This window comes from Mya arenaria, chromosome 9, assembly GCF_026914265.1.
Source record: "Mya arenaria isolate MELC-2E11 chromosome 9, ASM2691426v1".
NCBI lineage: Eukaryota > Metazoa > Mollusca > Bivalvia > Myida > Myidae > Mya > Mya arenaria.
In genome coordinates, this window is record NC_069130.1 from 56,920,918 (window position 1) to 56,943,569 (window position 22,652).

Below are 22,652 nucleotides of genomic sequence, written 5' to 3' on the forward strand. Positions count from 1 at the left end.
TTATTCTAAAACAGAAATCGTTCTGTTAATGATCTTACCCACAAAACCGTCCTTGTAGCCTGTATTCTTGGGTATATTGTTGTAGTTGGGCACAGAGCCTAGATACATGTTTCCAGCAAGGTCAAGGCCAGTGAAGTAGCCTGGAGACTCTCCAGTATAGGCTGGCTCTTCATCCACCACCATCGAGCCTAAAAAGATATAAAACTGTTGAAAACACTTTGCATTATTAAAACATTCTTTCCAATTTATCAATGAAAATTTTCTTGTCTTAACAGTAATTGTGCTCTGCTATTTTTCAATTTTTGAATTATCTTTAAACTTTCTATAAAATATGTTTTTCTTCTATAAACCAGAAACAATTATTTTTTATCCTTATTTCTGCTGTCACTTCTTCACATTTGAAAGAAAGTGTCTTTTAAATAATCAACAAAAATGAAAACAATATTTGTACCCTTCTTCCTGTTTCTGGTCAGCTTGATGGTATGCCACTCATTCAAGCCAAGAGTATTATTTCCCCGAATAACTGCAGGACCCGAGCCGACATCAAACTTGAACTCTGGATAACCCTCATTCAAACCAAAACATACAAAGTCTCCGCCTCCATCCTCAAACTGTCCATTGTACAGCACCATACCTATAAAAACAGCATTATATCATAAACAAACTCATTAAAGGTCTTCTAGAGTGATGGTACACATGTACAATGCAGTAATTATCTTTGGGCTAAGAACTGTTTTAAAGTTAACAATGCTGTTAACGTCATCATTGTTAACTTTTAAATCTGTATTGCTCTGGAGTTAAAATGAACGCATTTGTGTTTTGCAGCCTGTTTAACAAGGTTCCATACACCTGTTTAAGCTGAACATGTTTTATTTAAATATATGAGCATGTAACAAAATAGTTCAACTTTAAAAATGCTGTTAACAAAGTTGTTAACTTTAACAACATTTTGAACAATTTGCCCAACATAAACTCAGTTTTACTGTTCATGTTTTTCTGTTCGTGCCAACAAACATTCTTGAAATACCCTAGACCAAGGTTCAACAACTTCATGAAACCTTTATGGGTATTTTGTATTGATATATTAACTAAGTGATTGCAATTTTTTAGCACAGTTAATTTGATTAATTATTTTAGAAACTGAAAATTAGACGAGTAAACATTTGCTAAATTAAACGATACCTTCAGTAGACTCGGGCTTCAGTGAAAGAAGGATATCGAAGTCGAGGTAGACGTCATTGAGCGGCGGGTAGGCAATGTATGATTTAGGATCCTGGGTAAATCTTGGAACAAGGGCACCGACGTTGAGATTCACAGGTGAGTCGGAGTCGCCATGTTCATTCTGAGCATGGCAGTAGTACATGCCAGCATCTTCAGGGCGTACCCGGCTGATTTTCAGGTCACCATCCACTATCTGGTAATCACTGAAAGGAGAAGTTCATGATTTTGTCACTTTCAGTTAAATAGTGCAAAATATAAAAAGTTAATTTTACAACATACCGTAATCAGTTATTGTTACATTACGCTAATCATGTTCGTTAGCAGGATGTTACTGTTGTCTTAAATTGTGGGAGATAATTGGAAACAATCAACAAAAAACACTGGCCAAGGCTGAGAATTGCACCCGGTAAGCCCCTTTGAGAAGCCAGTGTCCTTTGAACACTGGGCTAGATAACACAATAATGTCTTGCAATGATTTGGAGGCAGAAATCAGGCCTTATTCCCATTCTAAAAAGGCAATATTTTTCGCCTTGGTCAAAGTCCTACAAGACATTGCCAAGTGATATGCATTTATTTCACATGCAAAATGCAGCCGTTAGAATCCAGTTATAACTAAAAATATATTAAGGTGATGTCTACTTGACACAATTCATGTACAATTCCTTTAAGGAATAATAATTATATGCCTTTATTAGTAATTCCCTTTTTCTGACAAAGTTCCCCCTTTGGAAGAGCCCGGCCGTATTCCTCTAGAGCCGAAAGACAGACCTGGAACAATTTTAGTGAATAACAACTTACTCTGGCATTTCTCCATCCTTCCTGTACCACGTGATGGCGGGGGCAGGGAAGCCCTGTGCGTCACACACAAGTGACACACTCTCACCAAGGGCTGCACGCATGTTAGTTGGCGCCGTCACACGGGGCTCAGCTGTAATAAGGAGAAGTAATAAGGTTTAGTAGGTGCGTAAAGAAGATTATACATTACAACTCCAAAACATTTTTATCTTTCATTTCATACATGATATGTTATTTGCATGCTTATTTCATTCCAAAATGCCTTTGGATATATTTCTAAGAGGCATGCTATATATTTAAAATATTTTCCTTTTTTAAACACAAAGGTACCATTGATAATATAAAGAAATTTCAATTATTGTTTAGAACATGATAAATGAAATGAATGTAAAAAGATACATGTCAGTTTTGTTTCTTGTACAATAGAGAAGATTTTAAGGATACATTCTATTCAAAACATATCTAGATTCTTTGTTTAATATCAAATAAATCTATACAGTTTACCCATATGAATAGTTTGTTACTTTTTAGTTACTATACTGAGAAAGTAAATTATTTTGTTTAAATTTTTGAAAAAGTTTTATTTATAATGAAAAGTAAAAATAGAGTATGTTAGAGCAATTCAATAAATAGTTAACAAAGAGTTTGTAATATAATAAAGTTGTTTAGAACACTTTAATACAAAAATTATTAAAAATTATTATAAAAATAGACCAATTATTTATCTTAGAAGGAACACCAAAACAATCTAAAGAAAGTACTGGATGAGTGAGTGATGGGGTTCTTATGTAGTGAAACTCATGAGTGAGTGATGAAGTTCTAATGTAAGGGAACTCATGAGTGAATGATGGTGTTCTAATGTAAGGGAACTCATGAGTGAATGATGGTGTTCTAATGTAAGGGAACTCATGAGTGAATGATGGTGTTCTAATGTAAGGGAACTCATGAGTGAGTGATGGGGTTCTAATGTAAGGGAACTCATGAGTGAGTGATGGGGTTCATATGTAAGGGAACTCAAGAGTGAATGATGGTGTTCTAATGTAAGGGAACTAATGAGTGTGTGATGGGGTTCTAATGTAAGGAAACTCATGAGTGAGTAATGGGGTTCTAATGTAAGGGAACTCATGAGTGAGTGATGGGGTTCTAATGTAAGGGAACTCATGAGTGAATGATGGGGTTCTAATGTAAGGGAACTCATGAGTGAGTGATGTTGTTCTAATGTAAGGGAACTAATGAGTGTGTGATGGTGTTCTAATGTAAGGGAACTCATGAGTGAGTGATGGTGTTCTAATGTAAGGGAACTAATGAGTGAGTGATGGTGTTCTAATGTAAAGGAACTAATGAGTGAGTGATGGTGTTCTAATGTAAGGGAACTCATGAGTGAGTGATGGTGTTCTAATGTAAGGGAACTAATGAGTGAGTGATGGTGTTCTAATGTAAGGGAACTCAAGAGTGAATGATGGTGTTCTAATGTAAGGGAACTAATGAGTGTGTGATGGTGTTCTAATGTAAGGGAACTAATGAGTGAGTGATGGTGTTCTAATGTAAGGGAACTAATGAGTGAGTGATGGTGTTCTAATGTAAGGGAACTTATGAGTGAGTGATGGTGTTCTAATGTAAGGGAACTATTGAGTGAGTGATGGTGTTCTAATGTAAGGGAACTAATGAGTGAGTGATGGTGTTCTAATGTAAGGGAACTAATGAGTGAGTGATGAGTTATATTGTAAGGGAACTCATGAGTGAGTGATGGTGTTCTAATGTAAGGGAACTCATGAGTGAGTGATGGTGTTCTAATGTAAGGGAACTCATAAGTGAGTGATGTGGTTCTAACGTAAGGGAACTAATGAGTGTGTGATGGTGTTCTAATGTAAGGGAACTAATGAGTGTGTGATGGTGTTCTAATGTAAGGGAACTCATGAGTGAGTGATGGTGTTCTAATGTAAGGGAACTCATGAGTGTGTGATGGTGTTCTAATGTAAGGGAACTAATGAGTGAGTGATGGTGTTCTAATGTAAGGGAACTCATGAGTGTGTGATGGTGTTCTAATGTAAGGGAACTAATGAGTGTGTGATGGTGTTCTAATGTAATTGAACTAATGAGTGAGTGATGGTGTTCTAATGTAAGGGAACTCATGAGTGAGTAATGGTGTTCTAATGTAAGGGAACTAATGAATGAGTGATGGTGTTCTAATGTAAGGGAACTCATGAGTGAGTGACGGTGTTCTAATGTAAGGGTACTAATGAGTGTGTGATGGGGTTCTAATGTAAGGGAACTAATGAGTGAGTGATGTGGTTCTAATGTAAGGGAACTAATGAGTGAGTGATGGTGTTCTAATGTAAGGGAACTCATGAGTGAGTGATGGTGTTTTAATGTAAGGGAACTCATGAGTGAGTGATGGTGTTCTAATGTAAGGGAACTCATGAGTGAGTGATGGTGTTCTAATGTAAGGGAACTAATGAGTGAGTGATGGTGTTCTAATGTAAGGGAACTCATGAGTGAGTGATGGTGTTCTAATGTAAGGGAAATATTGAGTGAGTGATGGTGTTCTTATGTAAGGGAACTAATGAGTGAGTGATGGTTTTCTAATGTAAGGGAACTATTGAGTGAGTGATGGTGTTCTAATGTAAGGGAACTCATGAGTGAGTGATGGTGTTCTAATGTAAGGGAACTCATGAGTGAGTGATGGTGTTCTAATGTAAGGGAACTAATGAGTGAGTGATGGTGTTCTAATGTAAGGGAACTCATGAGTGTGTGATGGTGTTCTAATGTAAGGGAACTAATGAGTGAGTGATGGTGTTCTAATGTAAGGGAACTCATAAGTGAGTGATGGTGTTCTAATGTAAGGGAACTAATGAGTGAGTGATGGTGTTCTAATGTAAGGGAACTAATGAGTGGGTGATGGTGTTCTAATGTAAGGGAACTCATAAGTGAGTGATGGTGTTCTAATGTAAGGGAACTAATGAGTAAGTGATGGTGTTCTAATGTAAGGGAACTCATGAGTGGGTGATGGGGTTCTAATGTAATGGAACTCATGAGTGAGTGATGGTGTTCTAATGTAAGGGAAATAATGAGTGAGTGAAGGTGTTCTAATTTAAGGGAACTAATGAGTGAGTGGTGGTGTTCTAATGTAAGGGAACTCATAAGTGAGTGATGGTGTTCTAATGTAAGGGAACTAATGAGTGAGTGATGGTGTTCTAATGTAAGGGAACTAATGAGTGAGTGATGGTGTTCTAATGTAAGGGAACTCATGAGTGAGTGATGGTATTCTAATGTAAGGGAACTCATAAGTGAGTGATGGTGTTCTAATGTAAGGGAACTAATGAGTGAGTGATAGTGTTCTAATGTAAGGGAACTCATGAGTGAGTGATGGTGTTCTAATGTAAGGGAACTCATGAGTGAGTGATGGTGTTCTAATGTAAGGGAACTCATAAGTGAGTGATGTGGTTCTTATGTAAGGGAACTCATGAGTGAGTGATGGTGTTCTAATGTAAGGGAACTCATGAGTGGGTGATGGGGTTCTAATGTAAGGACACTCATGAGTGAGTGATGTGGTTCTTATGTAAGGGAACTCTTTAGTGAGTGATGGTGTTTTAATGTAAGGGATCTCATGAGTGAGTGATGGTGTTCTAATGTTATATCACTCATGAGTGAGCGATGGGGTTCTATTGTAAAGTCACTCATGAGTGTGTGATGTGGTTCTATTGTAAGGGAACTATAACTTAGTTTGTTCCACTATAAAATGATTAGGTTTTATAATTGAAATCTTCAAAAAGAAAAGACACAAAAAAGAGTACAACAGAGAATAGAAAAATAAAAAAAATATATATATATAAGTTTGATTTGAATAATAGGCATTCTGGGAGATTTTTTTATATTTTTAATAATAATATATAAGTTCAAGTATCACCATTAAAATGTCCTGAAATATGCCCATCTTCAATTGAAAAATGGTTTATTATATTCTTTATTACAAACCTTAAAGAAATTGATATTTTTAAGAAGAACAAACTTATAAAATCTAACTAGGAAGCTTTTGGTGAAAGATTTAAGACTCTACCATCCTCAAACAATAATTACAGTTGTCCGAGTAATTACTGGAAGGATACTAGAAGGTTACACAAAAAGCTAAAGCTAAAAGGTGCTTGAATATACTTACAAAATTCATTCCAGACTAGTAAAAAGCATACAAATGCAGTGAATAAAGTCGTACATCCAATAATAGCTGTTTTCAAAGCATATTTCCCAAAGATACATGTGTCATTATGCCTCCAACACATGCCGTTTTTCAGCTACATGTGCCCAATATCTTTTACTTTCACTTTTAAAATCAGTTTATACAAGCTGCAATTAAATTCAAGCATGGTTACACTCCAGTAATGAAAGTAACACCAATATGCATTAAGATATTATCATTCATTTTCAAAGATTTTATTAATTTTTAATATCTATTTTATTGAAGCCTATTTCAGACGCTTTCCTTTTAAAGGGCTATTACTAAAAATCAGTTCCCTAAAGTCTTGAGACCACACTTTGAACACTTTGTTGAAAACTACATCAGAAAAAATACAGGCAATTACTTCTGATTATAATACTTTTGTTGGTCAGTTAATATCTTCCAAGCCGGCAGAAACCTTGAAAGCCCAGTGTGAGAAAGGAAATTGTTTTTTTCCACTAACAGCTCAAAATATAACTAAACCTTTGACACCTTATGCCTTAAAATGCTTTACATGTTAATTGAAGCAGTTAGCGGAAACAAACTAATTCTTTATGCCTTGCCAGTGATCTACTTTGTTCATATAACCTGTTTGTTAAATTAATCCAAACTTACCAAAAAGTTACCAAAAAATATAAACACCTAAGATTCATTGCAATTTGCTTCAGAAAAGTGTTTAAGAATTACAAGAGTGCCATCGAGCCACAAAAATGCTTGTCAGTATTTTTTTCAGTTGAACAAGGGGCATAACTCAAGAATTATTGCAGCCAGAGTAAAGGGCTTTCCTGTTCATGTCTATACTTCCCTTCCAGATATATGTACCAAGTTTCATTTGCATATCTTGAACATTCCTTTTAGTTATTGCCGAGATTAAAATCTTTGCATAACGTGCCAACGACACCTGCTATGACAATACCGCAACATTTTTTTCTCCGAAAAAAAATGAGCTTATAAAATTTATAATTCATGAACATATGAAATGTTGAAAACTGTTTCTTTATACTCAATCATGTTAATAATGTGCTTAATAAAACAAAACAGAATTTGATGAAAATTGACTGTCCTCGTTAGTCTTGCAAAACAATGCATTGCCTGTTTTTGAAGCATATTTTTGAAGCAAAAGCTTGTATATGTATATTTTTAACTGGGAAGCTCAAAATACCCACACATGTATATAGGTATAAAAATCAGCGTTTACATTAAAATACCTACCATTTTGATAACCTTATAAATGTTCAATATTCAATTATTATGGACAACTGTTTACAAACTTTGTAACATTCCATCTAACAGAGCACTCACTATCATTTAAAACTGCTGAATTCATTACTACATGAAGTATTCACTACCATTTACACAGATAATGTTAAAAGAATGTTATACAACTTTTTGTCCTTTCAAAATAGTGCTTTTCTGTTTCGGCATCTAGACTTGGGCTCAAGACTGTTCTAATCATAGGCTCAGAAGATGTGGGACACATTTTTTGTCCTTGATATTTTATCATTATAGTCAAATGTTGCAGCTTTTCAATGGAATCATTTTAAAGAGTTTTTCATGTTAATGCAATATACATGTACCATGCCATACCAGTATTCAACCAAGTCCATTCAGCGTACATGTATAATTTAAGTAGAAATATATCTAAAGGAGCCCTGTCATAGATTAGCTTGAAAAAATGTTATATTTCAAATCAGCATGTAAACACATAAAATGGATATACAATAGCCAAGTTAAAGCTGCACTATCACAGATTGAACATTTTGATAACGTTTTTATGTTTTGTCTTGTAACGAACCATTTTTTTGCGAAATTCCATGGAAACCAGTTCCATAAGACTCCTGACAAAAAATCAGATGGCAGATTTTTATATTTATGTTCAAAAATTGATGTTTTATGCATTTTTCTTAAACTGTTAGTAACGGTTTAAGCCATAAAACATTAATTTTCGAAAGGAATATGAAAATCTACAATCTGAGTTTTTATCAGCAATCTTATATCATTGGTTTGCAGATATTTACACAAAAATTTGCCCTTTCCAAGACAAAAAATAAAAAAAAGTTGTAAAAATGGTAAATCTGTGAGAGTGCAGCTTTAATTTCTTCAAAGACATGCTTTTAACATTTACAGAATCTACCATTCTAGAACTCAGAAAAATATTTTCCCCAAAAGTGGCAATATGCCAATCTCCGATAGAGACCCTTTTAATTGCACTACAACCATTTTGATGAAATCATGAACTAATTTTTGGGTTGCTATCTTTTAATATTTAGTAGCACATTTGAAATGCAACACATTCATGTTAATTCATGCATCTATGACCAATCAAATCATAACATATTACACATTTCACAGTCAATAAACTTTCTACACATAACATGTTATTATCATGATATTATATCAAATATTTTATCACTTAACTTTTCACACTGTATACAATGCTTACCTCGGACATAGAGAACAACATTCTGGGACACAGAACCAGCCTCGTTAACCGCCTCACAACGATATGTTCCGGCATCATCCATCTTTGCAGATGGGATGATGAGAATTCCATCGCCAAGGATGGAATCGGCGGGAAGTCGTCCATCCAATCTGGACCAAGTGATGGTTGGCAGTGGAGTCCCTGGGAAATACAGGGTAGGGTTATATTTTGCAACATTCATACCTTCTCTTTTTAAACATATCGGGGGTTTTATTCTTTGAAATAAATCAATCTATAAAATCAATTTCATCCAGTGTGCAAGATGTACACAAAAAGCTGTTTTAATATTCATTTCAAGAAACATTGCAGAACAAATAAGTTTAAAGTGTAAAATATACTCATCTGAATTAAGATTTTTACATTTTATTGTCATTATCTTTTTTTTTTAAATGGCCCCCTCTGCCTCTTCCTCTAACCCCACCCCTCCCAAAAAATATAAGCAAGCCAACAACAACAAAACAACATAAACAAAATCCAACCTAGCTTTAAATTTGGAGATCTGGAAATGTTAAATATCATCAATTTAAAGAAATCATATGTACCGTAACAATTTCAGTATTCTGTAAACGTCAAATACTACAGAACTCCAAAATACCTTAGCTTTACATAAAACAGATTGATTAGTCTCAACATACCAGTTACAATGCATTCCAGAGACACCCTGTCGCCAATATTAACAGTCTGGACATTCGAACGGTCACCTCCATTATCTCCATCTATTACGCTGCCCGCTGAAAATATTGTTAAAAAAGGCTATAAACGGCTAGATTTTAACCTGTTTTAGATTAACCATCAAAGAACAAACTTTCTCCCAGAGTGAAAAATGTCCTTTACAGATTCAATATGTATCAAGCATAATATATGCATCATTTCATACATGTGCAAGTGTTTTGAGAACTAAGGAAATTTTACAGAAGAAGATTAAATCACATTTTGGCAATTGCATTTAAGTGTAATATGAGCACAAATCGTTAACAATTTAAGGGCAACATTGAGCTGATTTTTCAGAACTTTGTAGTTTACAGCATCACTGTAAACTTTTAAAATTGAACTATTTCATCATGTACTCAAGCAAGGCAAAACAGTTGTCTCAAATCTTGTTAGAAGTACTGCAGATCAGAGGTGTGTCTATCGAAAAATCTAGAGCAGTAAAGATTTTAAAGTTAACAACCATGACATAAACAACATTGTGAACGATCAACCAATTGTCTTGTGGCATTTTGATGATTGCTCCTACTTTTAGGAAGATATTCGCATTTTGTAACAAAGAATTAAATTAATGTCAATATTTTTCTGTCGGAAACAGTATAGACATGATTTCTCTACATTATAGTTTATACACGTAATTTGTAACAAAGTCAAGAGACACCTACATGAGATATGAAGTACAGCATAGTCTCGGGCACTGCCTGCCGTACTGGTGGCAGTGCAGATATATCTGCCTGCGTCTTGTTCCTGTACATTGTAGATCCTGAAGGAAAAAGGGAAATCATTTTAAGGAAATAATAATTTCAACAATATAAGAATGCATAACATTTGAGCACATCTTTATCTAACCAATACATGCAAACATAGTTTTTTCAATTTATAAAGAGGGACAAATCTACATATCACATATCATAACTTCACCAGTCTATACCAAGAAATTATCACATTTCTTGCTACACTTATGCCAATGGACACTGTCAACGTTGTACAAAGTTTCACAAGAATTTGTTCACACTGTCAACATTGTACAAAGTTTCATGAGAATTTGTTCAATAGTTTTCTTGTGACCAACAACAAAGCTGTTGCATGACACTGAATTTTAACAAAAAACAAAGGCTATATAAATACTACAGCCAGCATCAAAACAGTCTATCAAGCTAAATATTTGACTTCATCACCATGAGTTTGGTCATTCCTTAATGCGAAAGATACGTTTAACATAAAGTATCAAAACATACGTGAGAAGGCCATCCTGTACGCGATGTTGTGGGGGTAACTCTCCGCCCTCTCTTTCCCATCGTACCATTGGTGTTGGTGAACCGCTTGTGTCACAGCGTAATTGGGCAACTTTGTTGGTCTCTGTGTAAACATCTCGCTGGGTAACAGTGATGGAGGGTGGTGCTAGAGAAACATGGAAATTGCTTGTGAAACAACAATTGCTTCTGATAACTAAACTTGAGGTGCTACTATCTTTATAATATAAGTAAAAAAAATGGCAAACTAATTTCAGTATTCCCAATATTGTGTACTATATATAGTTTTAAAGACAGTAAAAGATATATCAATGTCATCAAATTAATTTTCTGACCTAATCATTGCTACATATTCTGTAATAAATATATACTTATAATACAAGGTATTTTCTATAAAAGCTTGTATAACACAGTCCTACCTGCCACATCCACAATGGCGTATCCTTCAGTTGTTCCAGAACCACTCTGTACCACACAACGGTACCGTCCTGCGTCTGCTGGGGTCACTTGACGTATTTCAAGAATGCCGTCATTCTCCCGAGCACTTGGATTCATCTGTGCGTCTACTCGTGACCACTCAATATTGAATGGTCCGCTGCCTGATGCGGAACAGCGGAGTTGGACTGTGTCTCCGGCACGAGATGTGATACGCTGCGGTGAAATGGTCAGTCTCGGAGCAACTGAAACATGGACAGATAGATAGTCCAAAGTAACCTTGAACTAGGGAACAATCTTAATCATGTTTCTGGTGCAATAGTTAGTCTGGTAAGAGATGTAATGTAAAAAGATAAAGTATTTTAATGTCACTTTGAACAAATGAAAAATCATAATTTTAAATTTAAAACTACGTCTTTCTAATTATATCAATTAATGAATAACAAGGTTAAAGGAGGCATGGTGCAATGCCAATATTCATGGTATATATATCAATTACAACTCTACATTTTGCGGGATGAAAGCTTAATGGTTCCAAATGACATTGAGCAAAGGTACTAATAGAACCTTTTTTGCTGTCACCATTCAGTTAATACTCATTAATACACATGACTGACCAGTGACAATGATGATGACAGATGCTTCATAAGACTGCGTCTGTACAACTGTTGAACAGATGTACTCCCCGGCATACTCAGATCGGAATCGCGGTAACGTGAGAACTCCTGCACTCACACGGTGACCAGGAGGTAACACGCCCTCGCGACGTCGCCAACGTATGATAGGGTTGTTGATGTCTGAAATTTAAAATTTCATTCACAATCTTTTGATCAAGACAGTTACTTTTTTCTTTTAAAATTATCAAAAATCATGGACCTACCAAATCAAAGCGGCAAATTATGAGCAGATAAGATACATGCTACATTATACAACAATCTGAATATTATTTTTCATGTAAAATTGACCCTTGCATTTGATTTCAATTCTTATTGTTGCAAAACAGATAATTGTTTTGTTATCTAAACCTGAAGCGTTGAAAAAATTTGTGTTGCATATAAGTAAATAAAATGCATATTATTCAACTTAAGAACTCACCACTGGCTGAGCAGATAAGTTCGACCACCTGCCCCTCCCTAACGGACAGTGTGCTGGGACCAGAAATAGTCAACCCTCTTGGCCGACTACCCTCGTCAACTGCAAATAAAGAGTTGATTGTATAATATTCATGCATAGTAATATGCATGTGTTTGTCTTCCTGTTTCTTAATTTTATCCACCCTAAATGTCAGACACAACAATAAATACCAATAGCTAAGCCAAATGTTGTCAACATATCTTTTACTATAAACGAGCCATTTTTAGAAATAGGGCACTTTGCTCGTGGACTGCAGGCTGGTCGAAGAAAGGTCATTAGGTTACAATTGTTTTTCATTCCATTAGTATATGAAGATAATTCAAAGTTTCAATTACTTAAAAACTCAAGCACCATAGCTGGACCTCTGAAATAAGTATACAATTTGCTGTTTTCCCTAGGTTGTTTTTACACATTTTGATTTAAACAAACTATCAACTGACCTCTGCAAGTCATTTCACAAGTTGTGAAAATTGCATAGGCAGACTAGTTAGGAGTAAGCAACTTGCCAAAAAACAAACATCACAGTTGGCGCATGACGATACTAATTTGTAAGCGCTCTTGAGAAGACCCTGGTTGAAATGTTTGATGCAATTCATGGCAATTGTGTTAATTGTTCTATATGAAAAGTCCATGTTTAAATGAATCATGAAATTGTTGGTTTTAAAGTATTTAGAATTTTGAATCTTCTACAAATAAAATCTTGAGTACCTCGTACAGTCACCATTAGTTTCCTACACAAACAATTGTTTGGCATCTTTTCAGTATAAAGGACTAGCGCAAAATCAGACATGCAGTTCACCAGGGCCTTTCACTTTGCTCTTGGAAAATTATCCAGAATGATATTACGGACATATAAATGATATATATGTACACAGTTACAGTAATTTTCAAATCAAAATGGTTCTACTGTTTAAATCTAATTATGATGAAAATCTGTTTGATTATTGAATTTATTGAAAACAATATATTTTCAACGCAACTTGAAAGGGCCGGGTTAGTCTATCAACAATGCTGAGCATGTGTAGAGCTTCCAAAAATTCATGATTCATTTTCTAATTCACATCTATAAAATGTTTTCAGTGAAAATCAAATATTATCTAGAGCAGCCACTCCCGTTGAATAACGATGCAAAAAGAAAGCTCTCCTGATATAATTTGTGGAAGTGCCTAGCTATCTCACAAGAAGTTGAAAACACGTCGTGGAGGTTATCCGAATTTTCTTAAAAAATGGCGTCTTGTAATCTGGAACTATTTCTAAGGCAAACAATAAGGATTAATTTTATTAGAAAATAACCACCATTATTTGAACAGACTATAAATTAATAGAACATACCACTGACTTGGACCCTGTCCTGAGTTTGACCACCAGAGTTCTTGGCCACACAAACATAAGTCCCGGCATCTGACCTCTGGAAGCTACCAATGTCCACTACAGCTGATCCAGGGGTAGCTGCCACTGAGACTGAAACATTTATACAACGTCATGCTATTTGTTTATAAAGTATGGACAGCCTTTTAAGTGTTTTGTTATTTTATTGCATGTATTTTTTTTTACATAGTTTTTTTTTAAATATTTACAGTTTACTATACCTTTATGCAAAACAAACTACTGAAAATAAGGCTGGGTGTCATAAAAAAACTATAATGTCTATTGACATTATACATGTAAGACCATAACTATTCAAGACCTTGCGAACAGTGTATTGTTTTTATGGAAAATATAAGACTTCTTTTGCCTATAAAATACATGCTTTTATTAATAAAAGTTAAAACCAATAGTTAGCTTCTTTTTTTTTTTAAATGGCATTTTATTTCTTGCTCACAATCGTAAGATTCATCCACCGGAACATCTCCGCGGGCAGACCGTGACGGTTCAATCCAGTACACTGAAGGTATGGGATCACCATCTGCGCTACACTCCAACCGCACACGCTGACCAATGATGGCGTAGATAATCTTGCTGGGCTGGATGTTGATTGTTGGCGGACCTACAATGTATAATATATACAATGATTATTGGTGGACCTGATACCCATACATAATTCTACCATTTTATATTGTTAGTCTTATGAACATATCAGTGTGCCATGTTGACACTGGCAAAATTTCAATTTTAATTTTAATACCTATAAATGTCTAGTAAAAAATATGAAGACTATAAACAAAATTGCAAAATATATGAAACATGCTATGAAACTCAAAAAGATCGAGTTCAAACTTTTAGCAGCTTCTTAAAAAGATCCACCTGTAGAGAGTTAAGTCAGCCATTTTGCTTGTATGCATTTTTAGAAATTAATTTAAATGTGTCCAATGTATGTTAGGATTATTCATATTGCTCATGATGTATAAATTGATCTAATTAAGTATTCGTATGCACTAATCACAATTTGACTATAATATTTCAACACCAAGTCAAGTACATAAAATCCTATGCTGATTACCATTAGACTCTGTTAAAGGGATATAGCCATGAAATTGATGCCCATATTTTATGTAAATTTGGCATTCTGTACTCGGTCTTGCCTAAACAAGTTCGTTCTTATAGCTACTGATGCCACTGGTGTAAACCATAATGAGACAATGTGGCGAATATTTAGTACTTTGATAAAGTAAACAGGATTAATGAAATTGTTGTTAACATTTAAACATGAAATATTTGATGGTGGGTTAAATGATTAAAATACAAAGTACAGAAGAAACAATTGTCTCAAATCTTGTAAGGAACACTGCAGATTACAAGTGTATCCATAAAACTTCCAAAGCTGGTAAGATTTGAAAGTAAACAATGTGACGTGAACAATCGCCCCAATAAATCAACTATAAGTATCATTGAAATATTGCGCACCTTCCACATATAGCGTTGCTGTGGCAGTGATGACCCCCATCTCGTTCTGGGCGGAGCAGATGTATCCACCCTGGTCTTCCTGTTGTGCCTGCTTGAACATGATCACTCCATTATCCATCACCTCAACACGCTCAGACATCCGTAGATTTCCAGCTCTGGAATCAAGTATTTTGAATTGAAACATTAGTGTACAAAATAAAATTATATAATTTCTTTGTATTATATAACCTACATGACATGTAAATAGCGATGTATAGCTTCTGAAAAGTGATAATGATAATTTGCTTTGTCATGTTTGCAATCGCATAAAATAAAATAACAAGAGGGTCATGATGACCCTGGATCGCTCACCTGAGTAATTTGAGCTACATGTTTCAAATGTCAAACTGATGCTAAAATATTAAGAAAGTAGGTCAGCAGGTCCCATTCATGGTCACTAAAAGTCAGTTTTAAAATCACTGTGCAAAACTGTATATGTCATCTAAATTTCAGGGCTGTATCTATATGAATTTATGATTATTAAAATGAAATTTATAATTATCAAATAGGTTTTCATCAATGGCACATTTTTGATGAGGCTGGTCACTTTTCATTAAGTTAAATGGATGTTGCACTAATTAGTACGCCATTCAATATCTCTGTACGGTTCCATCAATATGCAAATATGAAAATAAAAGAGACCAAACAAAATTATTTTAATACATTTGAGAGAAGTCTATGCAAGGGTGCTTCAGACCAAACTGGTAAATATCCATCAAGAGGTTCACAAGAATAATCGTTTTTTTACTCTATTTTTAGCTAAAAGGGGCCAAACAAAATTATGTGAACAAATTTAAGAGAGGTCCATGCAATGACACTTCAAACCAAATTTGCTGACGATCTATCAAGGGGTTCACTATCAAGGGGTTCATGCGAAGAAAATGTTAAGTTTTTTTTTACTAATTTTAGCTCTGGTGGCCCTTAAAAGGGGCCAAACAAAATTATTTGAAAAAACCTGACAGAGGCCCATGCTAGGATGCTTCAGACTTGAAGATCCATCAAGCAGTTAATAAGATCAAGTTGTTTAAAGGTTTTTCTATTTTTTGCTCTGGTGACCCCTAAAAGGGGCCAAACAAAACCATTTGAACAAAGTTGAGAGAAGATCATGTAAGGATGCTACATATCAAGTATGGAGTCATTCTGACCTTTACTTTCAGAGGAAAAGATGTTTAAGTGACAAGACAATGTAAAAACAAATGACCCTGAGCAAGGCCAATTTGACCCCGGGACAATAATTTGAATACCTTTGGTGTAGGTCCACTAGGTAACACTATATACCAAATATGAAGCTCTAGGTCTTATATTTTGGAGAAAAGGATTTTTAAAGTTTTATTATATAAGACTATATAAAAACAAATAACTTTCAGGGCGGGGCCAATTTTGACCCTGTGGCAATAATTTGAACAACTTTGATAGAGGTCCACAAGATGATGTTGTATACCAAATATCTAAGCTCCTGGCCTTACGGTTCTGGAGAAGAATATTTTTAAAGATTTACTATATAACACTACGTAAAAACAAGGACCCCCTAGGCGGGGTCAATTTTGACCCTGTGGCAATAATTTGAACAAATCTGGTAGAGGTCCACTAGATGATGCTGTACACCAAATATCTAAGCCCTGGGCCTTACAGTTTCGGAGAAGAAGATTTTTAAAGATTTACTATATAACACTATGTAATAAAACTAGTGACCCCTGGGGTGGGGCCATTTTTGACCCCAGGAGAATAATTTGAACAAATTTTGTGGAGGACCACTACATGATGACACATACTAATTTTCAAGGTTCTAGGCCTTGTGGTTTTTGAGAAGAAGTTTTCCCTATATAAGTCTATGTAAAACAAGTGACCCCCGGGGCGGGGCCATTTTTGACCCCAGGGGGATAGTTTTAACAATTTTGGTAGAGAACCACTAGATGATGCTATATACCAAATATTAAGGCTCTAGGCCTTGTGGTTTTGGAGAAGAAGATTTTTAAAGTTTTTCATTTCCGTTGCCATGGCAACCAGAGTTCTGCATGGATTTCAATTCTTTGAACAATTTTCAAAGGGGACCACCCAAGGAACATTCCTGTGAAGTTTGGATGAAATTGGCTAAGCGGTTTATGAGGAGATGTCGTTTAAAGTAAAAGTTTACGGACGGACGGACGGACGGACGGACGGACGGACGGACGGACGGACGGACGGAAGACGGATGGACGCCGGACAAATTGTGATCACAAAAGCTCACCTTGTCACTATGTGACAGGTGAGCTAAAAACACACCTGGAATATTTTGCTTAGTTCTTCAAATGAGCTCTACATATATGGTAAACTATGTGGCATGTATACATTTGACCAAAAACATAAGGCCAACACACATACCTGGTCCATGTGACCTGCGGGGGCGGGTCTCCATCCATCACTCTACACTGGAACAGAGCACTGCTTCCTACTGAGATTCTCTGGGTGGAGTTAGGGTAGAGTTCAATCTTGGGCCTCATACGACCTGTCATAAAAATACTTCATGGTCATTTTGATATGCTTATACCTTCAAAGTAAAATGTGTATCAATAATGATTATCCAAAACAATAACCCAAGATTTTTTAACAAATGAAAATTGGTTAAAAAGTACATTTAGAAGCATTATATGTATTCTTGTACGTAATGATTTTTGAACATTAATTTTTTGATATTGTAGTCTGCTAACAGACATTAGAAAGAAAGTGAAATTCAACTTACGTTCGACCTCCACAATGGTCCAGTCCTGATCGGTTCCCGCCTGATTTGAGGCCCGGCATACGTAAATACCTCTGTCTGCCATTGTTGCCTGGGTGATTCGCAGAGTATTGCCTGTCACCTAGTAAACAAGCCAGAAAACAGTCAAATGGCTGAGCTACATGTATTTGGTAATTTAGTTCATATAATAAATAGATAGATATCTGAGTAATTCTCAATAACTATCTTATTAACTTCATTATACATATTCAGGCTGAATGGTGTTCTTTTTTGGAGCATCTGAATGTTGAATTTTAAACAAAATATGAAAATAAGCACGAAAAAGATCCAAATAATTAATGCATGTAAATAAATGTGATGAAAAATAGAGGGTATTTAAAGCATTTAATGTTAAGAATTCCATTGTTTTAACTAAGTTTAAAATTTTCACTAAAAAGCTTTAAGTATATGGGACATGGTGAATATTACCACATGGTTTGACGACAGATCCTCCCTTGACTTGAGCCAGGTGATAGTTGGCTGTGGATTACCAGTAGCCTTACATGTCAGGGTACCGGTGGTTCCCATGGGGATTGTGACTTTCTCCGGTTCCACTTTTACAGTGGGTGCAATAACTGTAAAAAACACAATATACATGTACATTTTTAGGTTCTACTAATGTATTATCCTTTTGACTAGAAATCAGGACAGGTGTCCACTTTTCTAGAAATCAGGACAGGTGTCCTTTTGACTAGAAATCAGGACAGGTGTCCACTTTTCTAGAAACCAGTACAGGTGTCCTTTTGACTAGAAATCAGGACAGGTGTCTACTTTTCTAGAAATCAGTACAGGTGTCCTTTTGACTAGAACTAGGAACCAGTACAGGTGTCCACTTTTCTAGAAACCAATGCAGATGTTCTTCTGACTGGAAACCAGTACAGATGTCCTTTTGACTAGGAACCAGACCAGGTGATCTTTTTCTGAGTAGCAAAGAGAATGTACATGTATCCCTGGTGGGGTCAGATCCAATGACCCATATACCTTACTGTCTTTTTTTAAAGAAATATTTTAAAAGACAAATTGAAAAAGTGCACAACATAAATCTATTGATTGCAAACGTTTTCATTTGTAACAAACATATACATACTTTTTCATGAACAAAAACATTTACATTTTTGTTGATGACAAAAGAAAGTTTCAAACATAGGCATTTTACAAACCTGAAGGACTGACATCGACTTCCAAGAAAGCTTCTGCAGTGCTGTATATTCCCGTCTCAGAATCTGTGCCAGTACACACGTACTTGCCAGCGTAGCTAGGCTGCACATTTGGTATGGTCAGAATGCCGTTATTCTGAGTGGCGCCCACAGGAAGGCCGGTGGATCGTGACCAGAATAGTGTGATTCGATCACTTCCATCCTCAGCATAACATTCAAGTCTTGCTGTGTCTCCGGCAACTACTACATACTTGGTCTGACGAACAATGATGGTGATTTCTGGTTTTGAAACTGGAAACGATCAGGTTTCTCATTATTATCCACAGATTTCATGCATTCAAATATAAGTCTTATTTGACATCAAATAAACATTAAACACAAACCGTAAACTTAGATCATTTAAATATGTTTCACATCAGATTTCTTTTACAGAGAAGATCTTCATTTACAAAAACTCATTAGCTTAAAACAAAAACAAAGAATTTTCTTATAAGTGACCTTTATTATCATATTTACCAGCTGATCAGTATTAAATAAACTTCAGAGAAACTCACATGAATTTATAGTTTAAATATGCCTCCGTTCAATTCAACTGATCTGACAGACAGAATAGTTCTGAGTTCAGACGACCTCTAAAAGAGCAGTCACTCTCGTCTGAACACAATTCAGTGCAATTTGTTTGTATAACAAGCTATAGGGAATCCCCCTATACTTACTAGGTCTCACATAGAGAATTGTTCGTAGTTCAGACGAGCCATGTTCATTGGTGGCTTTACAGTAGTAGTCACTCTCGTCTGAAAGCTGGGCCCGTGGGATACGCAGGGTACCATCACTAGTCACTGTAGCCTCTGGGCTCAACTCACGGTTACTAAATAAATATAGTTAAGATTAATTGCTTTTTAATATTTTAAATCATAATTTAGTGATGTCTACCATGCAAAACAACTACTAGTTAAAATAAACAATATCATTCAAAGTTCCTACTTTCCTATAAAAATGTTAACTACTAGCATAACAAGAGCAGCACAGAGTGCACACCAATGCTTGCCTGCTCTTGTTATTTCAGTGGATCACGGGGAATTACTCAACAAAACCTTTGGCCTTTTTATGCTCCTTGCTATGCACATGTGTGTATTGTCTTTAGCAACATGTTTATTGATATATTCATATGAATATCTTGAACAGTTTTTTATTTATGGCTATTGTTAACTTTCTGCACAAAGATGCCAAGGCCAGGTTATGACAAAACCCCAACATTTTTCTTCAAATTAGATGAGCTTAAATGAAATATATTTTACTTAACCAAGTACCATCTTCTTATGATTAAAGGTGAATCATGTTAAAAGTAAAATAATCATACCCTCCCCGGTACCACTCGATCCTGGGTGGTGGACTTCCACTGGCAATACACTGGAACGTGACGGTATTTCCTTCATCAACATACAGGTAGCGAGGTTCTATACGCACAGTTGGAGACTGAGCTGAATCTGGAATAATGACAGAATTATGTTTCACACTGAAATGTGATGAGATTTCCTTACATTATGAATTGGTGCTTAGGGGTAGGGTTGGGGGAAGGATGGGGGAGGGATGGAGGATATCTGGAATAAAAATGTAATTATATCGTATAAGCTACATGAAGGCATTTCCTTTGAAACATATGGTAACCAATAATTTTTACAGATCATTGGGAATTGCGTGCTGGCATAACTTTCTAAAACTACTTTCACAGTAGATTTTCATAATACTGTAAGTTGATGTAACATGCAAATCAACTAAATGAGAATGTAAACATAAAACTAATTCATTTTTCTAAAACATTTATCATCAATTCAAATGTGAATATTCTGTACTTCACTTACCTTCCTTGACAATAATTACGGCAACAGCTTCATCCACGTGGAACATGTCAGAGCCAGTACACATATAGTTGCCTGCGTCACTACGCTGGATATTTGGGATCACAAGTACGCCATTCTGGTCTATAGCCTTTGCCGGCATCTGGCCCCCCTGCTTGCTCCAGGAGAGGATGTACATCTAGGAAGAAATACTCAAGTATTGGCTGTATGATATATTAACTACTTAAAGGAATGCTTCATGTCCATATTTACCATGCTTCCTATGACTTCCTTTTTGCCGACATTTTTCTGTTCTTTTCAGTCAATACGGTGCATAACTCGACACTTACAGAAGCAATATTTGTGGGCCTAGCTACACATGTGCACGTTCTCATTGGTCATATGCATACGACATTTTATGTGAATATCTTGAAGGGAATAAACTTTTTATCAATTATTCAAATTATCCAGGGGCATACCTTGACAATTATTCAAGCAAGAGTTATGTACCTTGCTACACATTTGAATATTGCCACAAGTAACATCTGTAGAGTGTCATGTTAATATCTTGACTAGTTATTAAGTTACAGACAAGTTAAAATGTTTGCATGACTTTTTTTAGGCTTTCAAGGGGCATACCTTGACAATGATAACAAACAGAGTAGCAGGCTTTGCTAGACATGTGCATATTGTCACAATTAGCATTTGAACAAAGTTTTTATATACTATCTCGAATGGTTATAAAGTTATGGCAAGTTAAAAAATCATGACTTCTTTTCAAACTATAAAGGGCATAACTTGACAAAATTAAAGCCAGAGTTACAGGCCTTGTTGATCATGTGCATATTGTTTCTGGCAACATATATGCAAAGTAGTTTTAAACTTAGTTAGTTTTACAAAAAATGTAAAACAAGCTATTGCAACTTATATTAATTACTCTTGTTGGCACCATGTTGCGCGAGAGTGTGGTCTTGTGTAGTGGGGGAAAACCGGAGTACCCGGAGAAAACCCACTTGTCCAGCTTGGTGACCACTAACCGAACTCACATCGAACCCGGGTCCCCTTGGTGAAAAGCGAGTGCACTAACCACTGCGCTAACCGGACAACAAAAAGTAAGGGACGCTGAAGCCAACAACATCAATCCTATAACAAGACTCCAACAGACTCTGGAAACATTGCCCTAAATGGAGTCTCAAAGTTGATCTCTATGAATTTTAAGGCTGTTTAGATTGTGGCATTAAGCTCAATTTAACAATGCATATGTTTACTATCAAAGTCATAGCAATACCTCTCCAGCCGAGCTAACGACAACAGAGCACACGAGTCTCGCAGAACGTCCCTCTTCTACCTCAATTCTTGTCTGGTCAATGCGGACCTGTAGGGGGCGACGACCTAGGCGAAAGAAGTCAAGTGGTTAAGTTCACATCTGAGCAAAAGCAACAACATTGCTTAATTTACAAAATGAATCTACTTGCCCCAATTTCTCGAAACTTCTCAAGTCCCTTATAACAGGATTAAGCTAATCTCATTACTTTTGGTATTCAGTAAGTTGAGTAATATTAACTTCTTCAAGAGTTTTTATACTTTAGATAGCAATTATCTTGATGATAAACACAATACACCATTTTTCAAAATTCATTTTAAGTATGTATTTTGGCTAATTAAAATAAGGTACTTAAGCCTGTTAAGCTTAAGAAGTTTCGAGAAATTGGGCTCTGAAGACCATTTCTATTTTGGGAAGTCGTTTTTTCACAATTTCTTGATATTGTTCAATTTCG

General features: G+C 35.6%; 1 protein-coding gene across 4 annotated transcripts in view; it reads right to left on the bottom strand.

The window, feature by feature from the left end:
• LOC128203075 (basement membrane-specific heparan sulfate proteoglycan core protein-like) overlaps positions 1 to 22,652 on the bottom strand; it is a 140,528-nt gene that overhangs the window by 10,780 nt on the left and 107,096 nt on the right. For all 4 annotated transcript variants that reach the window (XM_052904339.1, XM_052904341.1, XM_052904338.1 and 1 more), the window contains 22 exons: positions 22,163 to 22,266; positions 20,899 to 21,073; positions 20,397 to 20,523; positions 19,753 to 19,904; positions 19,040 to 19,327; positions 18,309 to 18,454; positions 17,844 to 17,961; positions 17,486 to 17,609; positions 15,086 to 15,240; positions 14,064 to 14,228; positions 13,574 to 13,702; positions 12,203 to 12,301; positions 11,725 to 11,904; positions 11,092 to 11,352; positions 10,658 to 10,820; positions 10,085 to 10,182; positions 9,347 to 9,442; positions 8,673 to 8,852; positions 2,020 to 2,149; positions 1,183 to 1,424; positions 452 to 634; positions 39 to 188 (listed from right to left, as the gene is read on the bottom strand). In XM_052904339.1, coding sequence (XP_052760299.1) covers positions 39 to 188; positions 452 to 634; positions 1,183 to 1,424; positions 2,020 to 2,149; positions 8,673 to 8,852; positions 9,347 to 9,442; positions 10,085 to 10,182; positions 10,658 to 10,820; positions 11,092 to 11,352; positions 11,725 to 11,904; positions 12,203 to 12,301; positions 13,574 to 13,702; positions 14,064 to 14,228; positions 15,086 to 15,240; positions 17,486 to 17,609; positions 17,844 to 17,961; positions 18,309 to 18,454; positions 19,040 to 19,327; positions 19,753 to 19,904; positions 20,397 to 20,523; positions 20,899 to 21,073; positions 22,163 to 22,266 — 3,465 coding nt within the window. The remainder of the gene's footprint in view (positions 1 to 38; positions 189 to 451; positions 635 to 1,182; positions 1,425 to 2,019; positions 2,150 to 8,672; positions 8,853 to 9,346; positions 9,443 to 10,084; positions 10,183 to 10,657; positions 10,821 to 11,091; positions 11,353 to 11,724; positions 11,905 to 12,202; positions 12,302 to 13,573; positions 13,703 to 14,063; positions 14,229 to 15,085; positions 15,241 to 17,485; positions 17,610 to 17,843; positions 17,962 to 18,308; positions 18,455 to 19,039; positions 19,328 to 19,752; positions 19,905 to 20,396; positions 20,524 to 20,898; positions 21,074 to 22,162; positions 22,267 to 22,652) is intronic.